The 17,186-nt window shown below is 34.5% G+C and overlaps 1 protein-coding gene across 2 annotated transcripts in view; it reads right to left on the minus strand.

Annotated features, from left to right (window-relative positions):
- The window catches only part of MYCBP2 (MYC binding protein 2), a gene marked incomplete at both ends in the record, with an annotated part of 205,740 nt that overhangs the window by 99,527 nt on the left and 89,027 nt on the right, over window positions 1-17,186 (minus strand). The window contains 8 exons of one of the 2 annotated variants that reach the window (XM_084234986.1): window positions 1,414-1,556; window positions 3,879-4,057; window positions 5,370-5,501; window positions 6,587-6,793; window positions 9,317-9,508; window positions 12,370-12,582; window positions 13,855-14,129; window positions 14,651-14,843. In XM_084234986.1, coding sequence (XP_084091112.1) covers window positions 1,414-1,556; window positions 3,879-4,057; window positions 5,370-5,501; window positions 6,587-6,793; window positions 9,317-9,508; window positions 12,370-12,582; window positions 13,855-14,129; window positions 14,651-14,843 — 1,534 coding nt within the window. Of the gene's footprint in view, window positions 1-1,413; window positions 1,557-3,878; window positions 4,058-5,369; window positions 5,502-6,586; window positions 6,794-9,316; window positions 9,509-12,369; window positions 12,592-13,854; window positions 14,130-14,650; window positions 14,844-17,186 lie in introns of both variants that reach the window. The other variant, XM_084234987.1, reaches the window with a different exon arrangement.

A 17,186-nucleotide genomic window follows, 5' to 3' on the forward strand; every position in this document is an offset into this window, starting at 1 on the left:
CAGCACTATTCTAAAGGCTTTATTTACATGTGTTATTTCAATTAATCCTCACAGTAACATACACTTATTATTCCCACTTTTTATAAGAGAAAACCAAAGCACATAGTGTTTAAGTACCCTATACCTCAAACAATGTATCTGTAATATGAGAGAGCCAGGATAAGCATGTAGAGCAGCAGTAATGATTTTAAGCCACAGTTCTTTGCATCCTGCATGGTGATATATGTGACATTACTCAAATCATTTAATCTGTGTATACCTCGTTACCCATCTATAAAAGAGGGTAATAACTACTTCCCTCATTGAGTGTTGTGAAAATTAAGTGAGTCAATGCTTAGAGCAATACCTGCACATATTAACATTCCAAAATTGTTCGCTATTAAACTGTAGAATCTTCTACTTTTCCAAGGAAAGCCCTTTGCTGATGGACATTTTAAACATTTATCCATGAACATGATGCTGAGAATATAAGCTGACTCTAGGCTGTGAAGACCTGTATATTTACAACCAATTACTGCCAAACACTTGTTTCAATATCTGCTGTTGCATCAGAATAGGCTGGGCATTTATTTATAAAACACTGTTTCTTAGCCCAACCTAAACCCATAGTTTGGATGAAGCAGAGTTCTTTATTTTTAGCAAGTTTCCAAGCAAGGTGAGTCTGATGTGTAACTAGACAAAGAAACATATTTTACAGAAAACAGTAAACCAAGGCAAGTACCAGTGAGTGTTTTTTGTAAATATTAATTTTGCTTCCAGAGTGGAGGATGACTAAATAACTAGGTGGTGGGGAGGGGTAGGTGTGTGTGGGGAGAGAGGATGCTGGGTGAGCAGGGAGAAAGGTGGCAGTGAGATTACTGGATGTTGTGCATCCATAAGAACGGACTTGGACCTGCACCATGGCACTCAGAACTATGGGAGAATGTTTAGAGGGGCGCATACAAACTGAAGAGTTTCCAGTGGAGGAGCTCACAGAGCTCAACTCTGACAAACAAATATGGAGAGATGTTTAGGGTTACCCAGAACTTTGGGTGAATGGTGATACCATTATTGGAAATAGGATATGCAGAAAAAAAAACAAAGGACATGTTTTTCCTATAGGAAAAAACAAAATGCTTTTTGAGTGCTAAAGAAAGGATAAAGCAAAGATTCAGTTGAATCGAGAGTTTTTCTCTTAATGTATTAAATAAAAAAAAAAAAAAGAGTACCAAGTAATAGCTTTTGAACATTCTAAAATATTCTGCATTAGATCATGGAAAGTATGGCTGATCCATAATGAAAGCATATGGATGTGTAGATCAATACTGAATATAGCACACTGGGGTTCTACAGCATGACTCCTCTTTCACAACTGCATACTAATTAGAGTAAATATCATCTAAAACATGTCTATTAAGAAAATAAAAGTCTTACCATCCACAGCAAGAGCTCTGTGCAAGAGGTCTTTTGCAGCTCTAACAACAGTGCTTACCACGGAGAGAGCTCTGCTACAGTTTTTATCTTCTTCATTGGCTTTACTCAGAAGTTGGGATTGTAAATCTCCATCAAATTCACTCCTATAAGATGAACACCACTAGATTATGTTATAAGGTAGATAAAAAATGATCTAACTCTAGGATTCAGATCTAGAGAATATGACCCCATTTAAATATAAAAAGTTTTAAAAGTTAGTATGTAAACATGTGATTTTAAGGATAGGGCTTTGAAGGAAAAAAAAGCAGAATTAAGACAAAATTATTTTACATAATTAGGAATTGACATTAAACAAAGTCCTAAATTGCATTAAAAAAAGAAAAAAACCAAGAGGAAAGTATTCAGGGAAAACAAATAGCAAGATAAACATTCAGATGGGAAGAAGACTGTGAGTTCTGCATAAAATGAATGCAGGATTGCCCAGAATAAAAAGAGGAACAGCAGAGTGTCACAAGGCAGGAAAGGTAAAGAAGAGAGCTTGTGAAGTTGTAGGCCACAGTAACAACCATACATGTGATACTACAATAGGAATGGGTAGCTGTAAGAGGATTTTATACAAGGGCAGGACTTGAAATGTTTTAAATTTCTGAGATTACTCTGCTGCAATATGCAGAACTGACAGCAACAGTGAAAGAAGGGAAACCAGTTTAGAGTTTACATCATTGTTTCCATAACACAAGTGTAGGATTCCTCCTTCTGGCATTGTTGTCATAGTGCATGCACCAGAAGAACCACAGTCCCCCACCACAGGCACCTTTGCACCCTCCCTTCTTTGTGCTCACCCCTCTCCACCCCTTCCATTGTCCCCACTCCACAGTTAGGTTTCAAGGGTTAGTTTTTTAGTTTGGCTTGATCTGACCCTTTTGTTTTGCTTTTCTATATTCCACATATAAGTGATACAATCAAGGTGGGAGGAGTACTATGGATACATTAAACTAAAATGGCTATTGGCCAACTCTCCTTAAAGAGAATATGTGTAGTATAGTGGTTAAGAGAGAACATCTGAAGTCCAAATTCCTGCATAAAACCCGGGATCATAACTTCTAGCTGTGTGACTTTAGTCAAGCTGTCTAGCCACTCCGTGTCTCAGTTCCCTCATCTGTAGAGGAGGGACAGGAAAAACATCTATTTCACGGTATTAACATGAAAATGAGCTGAAATAACACTGGTAAAGCAGCTAGAATACTGTATAGCACACAGTAGGTGTTCACTACCTAGTAATTTTCATCACAATCTCCATTACTGCCACACAAATTCAGATATCAAAGAGGAACTTCAATATTCAGTTGAGGGCTCAGAAGACACAGAAGTTAGACATATAGAAACCCGAAACCCGGGAGCTATAAGAATAGGATGATATTTAAAGATAAGTGAATTTAATTTTTTAAAATTTAATTAATTTTAAAATTTAAAGCTAAGGGTACCTACTGCTTAGTGGAAAGCACAAAAAAATTTCAAATACTGTGCTTTGTATATGATATAAAGTCTGGAATGCAGACGTTTCCAAGGAGCTCCCTAGGTTTTTGAAATATGTAATGTCTTTGCATGTCATTTTTAATCTATCTTTTGGAAAAAAAAATACTATTTCAATAATGAATGAAGAAGTTTTTCATGATGGGTGACAAACAAGATCTTGTATTCAGCTGCAAATTGCCACCATGTAGATTTTAATTTTAACTCTTATTATTTCTATTTTATTTCACATGGAGAAAAGCAAAAAAATCCATAACCAGGGAAAACTAGGCAGTGTCATCAGATTGTATATGAAGGAAACAGAGGAAGCAGCAAGTCTCTGAAAGTGATCTACAACTTCACTGAACGATGCTGAGTCACGCTGGAGACCAATACAAGAATGAGTCACTCCTACTTAAGATTCCAGCTAAGTTGCCACAAGAAAAATTCAGACTCAGTGAGAAATGTGTACTTAAAAATTTCTTTAAAATGTAAAAGTACTATCATTCTCTATTTACAGAAAGAATGGTTTTTGTTACAAATGTCACATGAAACATGGCATTATATATTCTAGAGCCTAAGGGGCTAGGTTGGTAGGTATAAGATTCATAGGCATCAAAATATTCTGTAGACTAGTTTAAAACTTTCATTTAAATTTGAAATTGCAGACCGCAAACTTTTATAAAAGTGACAACAAACAGCATACAAGCCCAGTACATTAAAATGTTAACATTATAGAAATTATGGTTAAAAATGTTTTAAAAACATTCACCTTTACAGTAAACACTGAATTTATAAAAGCTCTCTTTATATGACTTAGCACAAGTATATGCACAGAGGATACATTGTACAACTTAATCTAAGTACCCATTTAGCTCTTTATTTTAACTTGGCAGTGAAGTCTATGTTGTTCTACTTAAACATAGTTCCCTTATCTCTATGTGTACACCTACCTATAGTAGAGTATCTGTGGAATCTGTCCTCTGGTTTGGTTTGTGCCATTACTACTCAAGCTGCACGTGCTGAATGTAAACGTCACACCATCGGGGCACTGAACTGTGGTCATTCCTCCATCTCCATTGGCTGTACGGCTTCCGTAGTTCCTCAAGCGCACAGCATATTTAACATTTTCCTTCACAATAAAGATATAAAATTTATTTATATTTCTTTATAATGTACAGAGGATATATAAAAGGAACTCTAGCAGTAAACTGGGCAAATATACTGAATTTGTCACATTTATAGTTCATTTTAGTTGCCTAAGTTTTTAATAAAGAGGATGACTAACACTTATTGAGGATTATTATTTAACACAAACTGCCCTAGGTTGGTTAAGTCTCAAAATGTCCTCATAAGTGCCCTTATTATGTCTATTTCATATTAGGAAACTGATTCACAGAGAGGTTAAATAACTTGCCCAAAGTCACAGAGCTAATAAGTGGTAGACCTAAGATGTGAATATAGGTGATGTGACTCTAATTATTGATCTTAGGCATATGTAGAGTATTAGCCATAATGAAAGATTTTAAATACATAAGCTACTGCGTTTCTTTGCTTAATCTAACTATTGATTTATTTTAAACATGGGGAAAGTGTTGAATCTATCATATTTTTACTTTGAGAGACATTCAGAGAAAGAAACAGATAGGCAGGCAGACATGGGGGAAAATGTCCATAATAAAAAGTTGTCCAAAATATGACACCCAGGAAATGTGAGATGTAGATGCTGGTGCTTTATGCTCCATGATGTAAACTTCACAATAAGGCTTCTGGGCTTTTCAGTCTACCTAGTTCCTATCTAAACTTTTTCTGGTGATGTCTCTTATGAACTTACCTTATCCAAAATTCTTCCAATGGAATAACGGAAATTATTATTCTTGAATTCAGAATTTACTCAATTAATAATTAACATTGATTAAAATTTCTATTTTGCTAAATATTTACTGCCAGACAATTAAGTTATTAAAGTGGTGACTTTAATAGCTATTACTATCTGTTAAGACCACTGGTTTTTTAAATGAATTTTGGTGCAGTAAGAGAAGGAAAGAGAGACTACTGACTGAATTTTTATACTAGCCTAGACATTGAGACAAGCATGAATACTGCTACAATGTAGGTATTATCTTACCCAGGTATTATCCTTCCCAATCTATAGGTAAATCCCAGAGCAGGTAAATAAGGACATGTCCAAATTCTCAGAGCTTGTAAATGGAAGAGCAGAAGTCTGAAGCTAGTCTGAAGCTAGACCTGTTTGACTCCAAAACCTAACAATACTATCAACTGGATGAGACTTTAAGAGATCTTTTTGAAAAATTAGCATATAGTACACCAGGAATATAAATATTTAAACATTTAAAGTACCACATAAAGGAATATTTATCACTATTTTTAAGTAAACTACATAATAATTGTTAGTTACAAAAGAAACTTATTGTTAAAATTACCTTTAAAGGAACAACTTTGTCAAGTCTGATTTCAGCTATATCACTGGGTGAATCATCTGTTGTATAGGTTCCTTTGACTAATTCTAGAGAAGTCCATCTGTGAGAATGAGTTGAATCTCCTGCATGCTCACTCTAATTAAAACAAAACAAGTAGATACACTCCTAATTTTATTTATGTAAATAATTTTCTCTTACAATTAACGATTGTTTTTAAGCATTTTTTTCCTCTAGCATATAAAAATTATCCATTAGCATTTCCCAATATACACTAAAGAAAAAAATTCTGACACTCTATTCACTTTTATCTGAGGAGTCAACAACCCACATTATAAAATGAGCTTTTCTCATTTGATGTCTTAAAATAATTTCAACTTCTTAAGTAGTATGCTATATCTAATTACAGAGGCTAAAAAAAGTAGGGAAATAATTAAAATTAATTGTTCAAAAGAATCAAGATACAAATAGGCACTATTTATTAGGAAATGGTTTTCATGCTACATTTGCATCCCACTATAATACAATTTGTAAAAACTCATGTACTCTAAATAATTTAGAGAAATATAGGAAGATAGAGTTCAACCAGTAATACTGTTTTTAATAATAATCACTCTTTGGGACCTCCCAGGTGGCACAAGCATCAGTAATCTGCAGCAATCTGCAGCCAGCCAGGGAGCTGACCCACTTGGTGCAGCAGACCTCTCCTGTCTCTCCTGCTGCTCCCCTCAGAAATGTATTTCAGCCAATCTGCCTGTTCTGCTCTCCACACTCTCTGATGAATCCTCTCATCCCCCCAATCACTGGCCTGTACCCCAGTTCTTTTATGCATAAATAAATAAATCTTAAAAAAGAAATCACTCTTCAATGCTCCATGGCAACATTATTGAGCCACCAACACAGGTTAAGAATTTCAGTTGCATATTCCTTTTGTTTGTTGAAAAATTAGCAAAAAAATTACTCATGAATTGTAATCGGAGGTTTAGCTATATAAATTCTTGTCTTTTAATTTAAAATCTTTCCTGGAAGTGCATTAAATATGATGTAGGAGTGATCCAAGATACTACACAAGCAAATAAGCAGATTCATTCTCTTTCAATTTCCTTAATGTCATTCATCTATGAGGGATGTGCTAAAAAGCCTCAAGGTTTGGATATCACACTATGATAAGTCCTGATACACAACCCACAGAGTAAGATGAGCACTCTGAGAGAGGTACTTACATCATCGACCAATACCTCTAATTCATATTCATGAATTCCACCTCCTCCATAGACTGAGAAACCAACCACAACTATTCCAGGCTTGTCTACTGAAAAACAGATTGCATCAGGGGACCCATTCCCAGTGTTCCAACTTCTCCCCTGACTTGTTTTTGTGAACCGGTTAGCACTAGCCTTCACAGAGTGGAGAGAATTAAGTCCATCCACCTGTGAACAACAAAAGCAATTATGTCAGTAGTGTGTTCCTGAGGGCTAATAATACATATTTAACAAAACTATCCAAAGGTTTTGAAAGAAGGTCAGTAAAATAATCTACATTTGACAAATGGCTTTACACCTTCCTGAAGGTACATTCCATCACGAGATTAACCAGCAATACAACTATAGATTTTATCATTGTAACTTAACAATTATCACTTGACAGTATTTTCTTCTTTTATATTAAACTACATACTTCATAACCAAATGAATGAAATCACCTCATAACCAAATAAAATATCACTATTTTGAAAAGAGGTAAAGATTTCATCAAATTCTACACATCAATAGTTTCTAGACTACACATGGAACTCTAGGAATTATACGGAGATGGGTATTCAAGAAAGAGGTGAACTCATTTCCACTCTTCCTCAGTCAAACTATCTCTTCTGTTATCTGACTTTTCAAATAAAACTTCATATGAAGACAATGTTGTGTGTCTTAAGTGTGAATACCACTTACATACAATAGTGATATGTTAACTTGCATTTAATATTTGAAAAGACATACACATACACATTCACAATCTCATTAACTGAAGACTTTCATTAAAGAGGAGTGGGGACCTTATTTTGGTTTGGAATCACTATTTTTAATTATAGAATCTAGTTCTTATCTAAGTTGATTGCAGCAAAATTGAAATTTATGATTCTAGCAAGAATTGGAAACTGATCTGGAAAAGAAAAATATGGTTATATAATCTAGGGTCTTTGGAAACTCCCAAGGTTGTAGATTAAGTACTCTGCAATTTTGGGTATTTCTTTTCAAAGGGGATACATAGAAAACTTCAGAATGGAGCCTATGTAGTACAGACATTTTCTCTAGGGTCTAGTATAGAAGAGAAGCTAATCATAGGGGAAACAAATAAGGAAAAAAAAACTTAAAATTGTTGACATGGACTAACAAGAAATAGAAGAGCTTGCCAGGTTGAGATACTAAAATTTACCCAGGTACATGAGATTATTTAGAAATTCTAAAGGGGAGCCTCCGGGTGGCCTAGGGGTTAAGTCTCAGCACTATCACCATGGCCAGGGAGCTAACCCACACATGGCACAGCAGACCTCACCTGTCTTGCCCTATGCTTCCCTTAGCAGTGATTTCAGTAAATCCACCTGCTTTGCTCCCCACTCTGTCTCTGGTGAATCTTCTCACCTCCTGCACCTCTGGCCTATACCCCAGTTCGTTTATGCATACAAGAGCTGGGGTACTGGCTAAAGGTGTGGGGGGTGAGAGGATTCACCAGAGACAGAGTGGGGAACAGAACAGCGGCTAGAGGTGTGGGGCATTAGAGGATTCATCAGAGACAGAGTGGGGAACAGAACAGGCAGATTGACCGAAGTACACTGCTGAGGGGAGCAGCGGGCAAGTCAAGTAGGTCTGCTGTGCCATGTGGGTTGTTCCCTGGCCAGTCGAGGGATCGAACTCGTGCTGCGGAGAGCTTCATAGGTTGTGTCTTAACCCCTTGCGCCACCAGGGAGGTCCTAAATAAATAATCTTTAAAGGAAAAAAAAAAAGAAATTCTAAAAGCTAAATGGCTGTTTGACTGAATGGGTTAATTCAGAATAGATTTTAAATAAGTCTGTAAGTAAGAAAAGAGCAAAGATGGGCAGTTATAAAAGTAAAAAAGTAAAAAGTAGTTCCTTGGCAAGAAACCTGAGACCTGGGGAGACTGAGTACATGGTAGTAATTAAGCAGTGATTTGAATGATATATCTTACATTATGCATGAGCTTCACAATCAATCTAGAGGAAAAAATAGAAATATTTACCATTTTCAGTCAAAACATTTACATAAACTATTAAAATAAGGCAGTGAAAAAGTTACTTTAAAAAATGTAAAGGCACTTCAAAATGTTTCAAAGTGTTTTTCTCAAGCGTAGTATTTGACCCTTTTAAAAACTCTTGTGATAATGACTATAAAACAATGTACATGTACTTAATGCCACTGAACTGCAAATAAAAATTGTTTGAATGGTAATTTTTGTGTAGTTTTACTATATTTAAAAAACTTTGTGATACATGTTAGATAAAAATTATTATACACATGTATTTGTCTAGGACCAGTCAAGTCAGCAAAGCTGAGGTTTGAACCGCTTAACCATTAGCACATCTGATGTTCGTTATTAGTAATCCTACTTGTTCTTTAATACTCACTACCCAACAATGTGAAATAGTTTTGCTTTTACTGGGACATGGTGGTGGAGCTGTGAGACGGGACAAATAAAGATAATATATACTTTGTATTATTGTGACATCTGGGTAAGCTGATGAGATGAAGCAAGTAATAACAGGGAAGAAGAACAAGGAAGGGCAAAACAGTCAATTGAGAAAACACTGAAGCAGAGCAGTTTAGCTTCAATCCCACAAATACTGTGGGATTAAAATTAGTTTCTACAAAGTCAAATTATACGGGGGGGGGCAGTAAAAACTTTAAAAAGTGGTTATTATTAAATCTCAAAATGTAACTCATTACCTCAGATCCCAGGGCGGATGCTGTCAGTTCACTGACAATGCTGGCCAGTAATCCACAGGTGTTAGAGACCAGGTGGGAAGAAAAGAGCTCATTTTCTCTTCTCAGGCTGTTCCTGACTGGGAGCACAACAATAACTAGCATTTTCTCCAGAACTTCACGGAAGCTTGTCATCCCTGAGATATTCTCTTCACTCTAATATGTGAAAAGAAACAGTTCCAGGATAATGCTCTGTTTTCCTTCACATGAGTACTCAGCTGTAAAATCTTGTGATACCCTTAACATTTAGACTGGAGATATCCTTAAAATTTAGACTTGAGTCTATGCCTATAAATTTACCTGGTTGTACATGGAATCACTGTATCTACTTTTCATTTAGAAGTTCTTTTATTAGTTTCTATGAAACATAAAGGTACCACTCATTTATAAGGTATGTGTTTTCATTTGAGTGGTTCTCACTAATTTTTTTTTACTTAACATTTTAAAAACAATGCTGTATGACAGGCAAGATAAAACTCTTTATTTTAAAAGGTTTTTCTACAGCACAAGATTCATACCTGAGATAATCAGGGGAACTATTTGGAATGATTCAGCTATCAAAATCACTTTGTTGTCCCCTGAGCAAGCAAGTTGTTCCACTTAACTTAAGTTGTATACTGCTTTACAAGATACAGTATATATAACATATTCAACAGTTTTTTATAAAGTCATGAAATCTGGGAGTGAAGAAGAGCTTGAAAATTAAATCACTCTTTCCAAGGCAAATCATATATGTAAATGAATACATTTTGAATCCACAGAGGAAATGAAGTAACTTTTCAATTAAAATTTTCATGAGCATTATTATAAATAATTTTCAATATATTTCTTAATGTACAATATTAGGCTGAAAAAAGTATCACTTAGCGATATTTTCATTTCTCAGTTTATGGTGGTGGCAGAACTATGGGGACTACACCTGAGGGGAGAAATGAAATACTGTCCAAAAATTAGCAATGCTATAAGAAAATAAATAAGTAAATAACCCCCCACAAAAAATTACATACTACCTAGTATTTCAAAATATCGTATGCCTTTTGCATTCATTCTACAGTTACTGTATGTATACATTAACTGTAGAATGAATGCAAAAGGCATACTATAGTATATATACACTGCTGTCCTTAAAATTTTAAAAACATCTGCCCTGATATTAGATGTAATAGTTGTGTTTAATGGTTGACTCATATAGAAGCTGATATATCCAAATTCAACCACTGCATATAGTGATGAACATTTAAAGATCTCATCAGATTTCTTCTTTTTCTTTATAAAATACCCACACAGCTTTTATTCTTAATATTTCTTCTTTTAATTTCTTTTGTAAATACTCATCATAAACAATACTGAACTGATTTATCTTACAAAACTACGTTCTAGTTTATAGACTCCTAATGTAAGAAACACAATTATCTTTTTTACTATCCTGTTTATTATATAAGATCCCAATAAATAGTAAACAATAAATAATTGCATAAATATTGAAAAAGGATTACTTAGACTAAGTACATAGAGTCATGAACCATTTATAAGTTTTCTAGATTTCCTCACAGTCTCACCAGCACTGAATTAGAGAGAAAATTTTTTTTTTTTTACAAATAAGTGGTACCTCAATAGAATTTTATTTAATTCATATTTAACTAATAATAAGGCTGAAATATTTCCAATAGTGACTTACTCTCTACAGTCACTCTCACATTTCTTTTATTATTTCTCCTAGGATCCTATAAAAGGTGTAATATTAGTTACAGATTTTCTTCCTGTCCTACAATTGCCTTTTGGTTTTGAATATGTCAGTGAAATGTTCTCATAATATGTTACTTCTGTCAACAAAAAAATTGGTTTTGTACAATAATTAGGATGACTATTCTTTTTTCTACTTTTCATGTTTTTATTTTAAAGATAAATTCTGATCCACTTAGTAATTTTATTTGAGTATTTAATTTTTCCTTCCTAGTAATTTCTAATAAACCAGAGGGGATTATTAAAGAATATTTCCTATGACTATTGCTTTACAATGCTTGTTTAATATGGCAAAATGTTGTAAAAATTATTTATTTCCTTAGAATTCTACCTTGGCAATATAAAATATTACATCAGAATATAAAAGATTGGTTACTGTCTGTAACTTATATTCAAGTATCTCAGTAGAAAAAAATACAAGAATTCACTGCTTAATACACTCAAATTTCTTTTTTTCTTAAACTTTTTTTTAAATTATTTATTTATTTATTTATTTATTTTACACAAGCACGGGGTACAGTCAGAAGCGCAGGAGGGTGAGAGAATTCACCAGAGCCAGAGCAGGGAGCAGAGCAGGCAGAAGGATCGAAGCACACTGCTGAGGGGAGCAGCGGGCGGCAGGAGAAGTCTGCGTGCCATGTGGGACCCTCCTCTGGTGGCTGGGGAGCAGCCGGGGATCGAACCAGCGCCGCAGCGGCTGCGGGCAGCTTCGCAATCCAGCGCTCAACCGCTGCGCCACCGGGGAGGCCCTACACTCAAATTTCTTATAGATTAGCAATCATTCAAAATAAGCAATTAAAAAAAAGACTGCTTATTTATATGTAAACATGAGAATTTTTGCCCTTAATTTTATATCTTACTGTGATACATGAATATTTACTGATACAAGAGAAGAATAAGCAGCAAGATAAAAACTCATCCATTTGGGACTCCCAGTGGTGCAGTGGTTGAGCGCTGGGCTGCAAAGCTGCCTGCTGCCTCTGCAGTGCTAGTTCTTTCCCTGGCCACCGGCAAGGGTCCTACATGGTGCGCAGACCTCCCCTTCTGTGCCTGCTGCTCCCCTCAGTAGTGTATTTCGTCAGCCTGTCTGTTGTGTTCCCCGCTCTGGCTCTGGTGAATTCTCTCACCCTCCCGCACTTCTGACTGTACCCAGTGCTTGCATAAACAAATAAATAAATAAATAAATAAATAAATAAATCTTAAAAAAAAAAAAAAACCTCATCAATTTACAGTTTCATCCCTTTAATATAAAAAGATATTTTAGAAAAACCTACCTGGCTGAGTTTTTCCATATGTGCTACCAAAAGGGGGAAACGGTGAACTAGCGTTGAGTCATTCTCTGTGCTAACTTGCTTAACAATTGATCGTAGCAGTACTTCTCCATCATATGCAATAGGGAATATGGAAGTCAGCTTAACAGAAGTGTGACACAGCGCAGACATAACAGCTGCAAGGAGTCGGCTACTCGACGTCTTGAAATTTGCTTCCTGGATATCCTTTTAAAAACAAAAATATTCAACTACCAAAGAAATACTGCACCATTATAATTTAAGTTTCTGGATATACAAAAGGTACTCAAACTTAAATCATAACAAAAATCAAAATTTCTAGCAGTCATTTTGTGTTGGCATAGAATAACATTACATCAATACTTTGAAGGTATTAAATTTGAAAGTTTAAGTTACAACCCAATGTAGATAATGAAGAAAAATCAGCTTCCTTTAGTAAATGAGTTTATACATTTATATAGTCTCAGAATCACAGTCCTCTCTAGCACTATTCTCCAAGACATCAAGAAGATCCCAATTAGTATACATCTGTAGCATCTGCAATGACAAGATTGAAACTACTTTCCTCAAATAATAAATTTTTTAAAATTGTAATTATGTGCTACTATAACATTTCATTAATGTTACTATAGCATAATTTTATTATTCTACTATAATAACAACTCAAAATTATGTTAACTGCATTCATTGCATGGTTTATTGGGAAAAACTAGTAATCCACTTGTAAAATTTTCTAGCAAATAATTAAAAAGCTTATCAATACAGGATATCCTAATTAATAAAAATCATGTACATGTTACTTAGTTCACCACATATTTGTGTACAAAGTCAGGCTAAAAGTAAAGCAATATTCTATATATTTAAACCAATATCACTGAAGTCTGTTCAGTAGCAAAGAAACAAAAAATTCTATTAGACTGGGCGGGTTGAGAGAGTAATTTAGTCCTGGCAATAATCTTGCCTGAGTAATGAGTAGAAAATATACCACTCTTGACATAGACAAATGTGGAGGACATTACAGTAAGTGACAAAATCTGTGACAGAGATAGACACTACAGGATTCTATTTTTATGAGATATATAATATACTCAAAATCAGAGAAGCATTGAAGAGAGGTTGCCAGGAACTGGAAGGAGGGGAAAGTGGAAAGGTGGAAAATTAGTGTTGAATGGGTATATACAGTTTCAGATGGAAAAAAAGAACACAAGCTAGAGATCTGTACAATGTTGTACCTACAGTCAACAATATTGTATTCTACATTTGAAAACTGTAAAGAGGTAGATCTCATGTTAAAAATTCTTTTAATTTTTAATTGTTTCAATTTGATTTAATTTTGATTATTTAAATCACATATCAGAATGATTTCCTAATTTAACTTTTCTAAAAGCAAGACAGAAGCAAATACAATTAATTTTCTTGAAGAGGATAAATTAATACATTTTCAACTAATATTTAACAGATTTATGTTACCTGATCCAAACAATTCAGCAGATCACAAAGGCAAGCCCACTGTAAGGCAGGAGTTGGGTAGAAGGAATGAAAACAGGCAGTAAAGGTGTTATGACATTCCTGAAGGACAGCTTCTAGGAGACTCAAAGGTTGACTGAGATATCCTTGAGGATCATTATCTAACTTCACCATGCAGTGATCAACTCCTTCTGATAAAATTTTTCTTAACAAAGTTCTGGTTTTTCCAATACATTCTGCTAATTTGCTAGTTTCTTCTACAACTGCTTTTCCTGTAGCTTTGAGGGAACAAAGGAGACTGTTAATTAAGTAAAACAGTAAATATGCATTAATATAAAATTATAAATATGTATGTTAATTAAATAAAATAATACATATAAGTAAATATGCACTCAATATAATTCAAGTAATTTCCTAACAGCTAAAAAGCACAAGGACTCATAGTCTAGAAATGAAACAATTTTGAGATTAAATGTGGTCCAAAATTATTTCTTTTGTAACTCTAAATGCAAAATAACCCAACTAGTTTCAGCATTTCAGTCCAAATCAGTTGTTCTATTTCTATTTGACAAAATGTTTTTAAAATAACAATTGGTTAAAATATTAAATTTTAGCTTAACATGAACTTCTATTATCAGAATGACAACGTAATCATTTTTCTTTATAAGTAAATACATAAACAACACAGCAAGCCAACTCTCTCCCCTCACTTTTGGAGTAGGTTACCCTCTGGATTTTACATGTAAACCTTCTCAATGTCTCACTTTCTCCCTAAATTCATTTAAAAAGTGCTTCATACCTGACACTGGGTAAATCTCACAGGTATAGACACGCAATAACCTCAGACAACAGGTACCCACAAAGCGCAGTCTCTCTAAATCTAGAAGTGTAGCTGTGAACTGGAATCCTTTTAATCCTCTAAGTTCTTCAACTCCTAAGACTAAGGTGGTCCAGCTCCAATGAAGAATACTCAGCAAGGACTCAAAACATTCCTAATCCAGAATATGAAAAACAGAGAACAATTAGTTCAAATTATATAATAGACTGAATCATCAAATGGAATGACATTCAACTTCCAAATTGTTTTATAAAGATTTATTCATTTTTGCATAGAAGAAGTGGGGTATAGGCCAGAGGTGCGGTCGATGAGAGAATTCACCAGAGACAAAGTGGGGAGCACAGGAGGCAGCGGATTTACTGAAATACTCTGCTAAGGGGAGCAGCAAGTGAGACAGGAGAGGTCTGCCTGGCCAGGGATCATACTAAAGCCACAGTGGTGACAGAGCAGAAACTTAACCCCTATGTCACCAGGGAGTCTCCCTCAACTTCCGAATTTCATCTTAAATATTTTTGTTCAGTTTTGGTAAGCCAAACAACATCCTTACAGTTCACTCATTAAGTTGCCATCAGAAATATATTTGAAATCTGAACCCCCAAAAAGGTAAACAATTATGTATTTAATAAAACAACATTCTCCAGTTTTTACCTACTTAAAAATTCATTTTAAAGCTTTCCTGCTACCAACTTATCTAGTTTATCATTAAGAAAAGAAAAAAAATGAACGCTACTCATAAATACATGGTCATCTGAAAGAAAAACTCTAATTGTCACTGTAATATGTAAATAAACAAAAGATAAACAAAAAGTATTTTGGACACTAATTAATTTTTAAATATAATCAAGTGTTTTATTATAAGGTATCAGTGACAACAGCAAATTATTTTATATCTACATAGAAAAATTTAAATTATAAATTATAATTAGAAATATAAATTATAAACAATTTTGATAAACAAGTTAACAGAAGATAAAAATTATTAGAAAACACTAAAGAGTTGTTATCTGAATTTTTTTTTTTTTGATTCTAGAATTGTGTTTAGGATGCTGGGCATCCCTTGTGGTTCCAGTTGGTCTGTAACTTTTATCATGCTTATATGATGAGAAATATTTTATGAATCTCAGAGAAAAGCACTTATCTCCTCATGCCCGCCAAATTCTGGCCCTCTAGGAATGGTAATAAAAGAATGAGAGTTTATAATTTAACCTTTTAAAGAAGTAATTGAATAAGTTTCTTATATATAAAGGTAATAATTACCAATGACCACAAAACCACTCAGATATAAATACAGAAGAATTACTAAGCATAAAAAAAGAGATGACTGGAAAAGTCACAAGAGATTCAAAGACACTTATTTGAATTAAAAAAAAAACCAAACTGATATTAATAATAAAAGAAAGCAAAGATACCAAGGAGTCAAAATTCTTACAAGTCTCTTACTCAAAGCATTGCTCTGCAAACTGTCATAGCTCATTTGGAAGGTCAAATAATGATATATATCAAAATTTAAATGAACACACTTCCAGTAGAAATATTCACATAAGTACAAAGAAGTACTTAGTTATCAAAGAAGTATTATGGTTAATAACAGTAAATATAAGAAACAAACTTGTTTCATGGTACCATGCAAACATTAGAAAAGATTGAGAGAGCCAAAACACTAACAAAGATGACCATTGCATATATCATGACATTTGTTAAAAAGGAAGATGCAAAACTTTAACAAGATTGTATAGCACACTATATATACAGACTAATAAATCTGTGTATATATAAAAAATGATCTGGGAGGAGAGACATCAAAATGTAAATAGTGGGCCTCGCCTGGTGGCACAGCAGTTGAGCTCTGGGCTGCGAAGCTGCCCGCAGCCTCTGCAGCGTGGGTTCCATCCCCCGCGCTGCTCCCCTCAGCAGTGTATTTAGTCAGTCTGCCTGTTCTGTTCCCCCGCTCTGGCTCTGGTGAATTCTCTCACCCTCCCGCGCTTCTCTCTGTACCAGTGCTTAAAAAAAGTAAATAGTGGTTATATACAGCAATAAGAGGGAGAGAGGGAAAGAACTTGAATGAACTTTCAATATAGTTTTATTTCTACTTCACCCTACTAGGGTCACGTACTCATCTGTGGTTGAAAAAACTAAAAAAAGGGAAAAGCATTTGCCTATGCATTTTACCAACATGAGAGATTACCACGTGTTAGTAATTCACACACATAAAGTCTTACAATTTTAAAATCGTTTTTATACAACTTATCTCATTATAAATTCATAATGATGCTATCATGTACTTTAGCTAACTTCATAAAAATCCCCAGCTAGGACGTGAAAGAGCAAGAATTTAACTCAGACTTTCTAAGCAGATATAACAAGGTCTTGCAATTACAACATGTTGATAGCCCATTCTATACTAGTAACTCTAAGAGTATCGTGTATCCTTAAACGTAGCATGGGAACGGTCAAATAATTCAATGACGTGTGGTCATCTATAGTTCTTCAATGATAA

The sequence above is a fragment of the Talpa europaea genome, assembly GCF_964194135.1.
Source record: "Talpa europaea genome assembly, chromosome: 6".
In the NCBI taxonomy this organism is placed as follows: domain Eukaryota; kingdom Metazoa; phylum Chordata; class Mammalia; order Eulipotyphla; family Talpidae; genus Talpa; species Talpa europaea.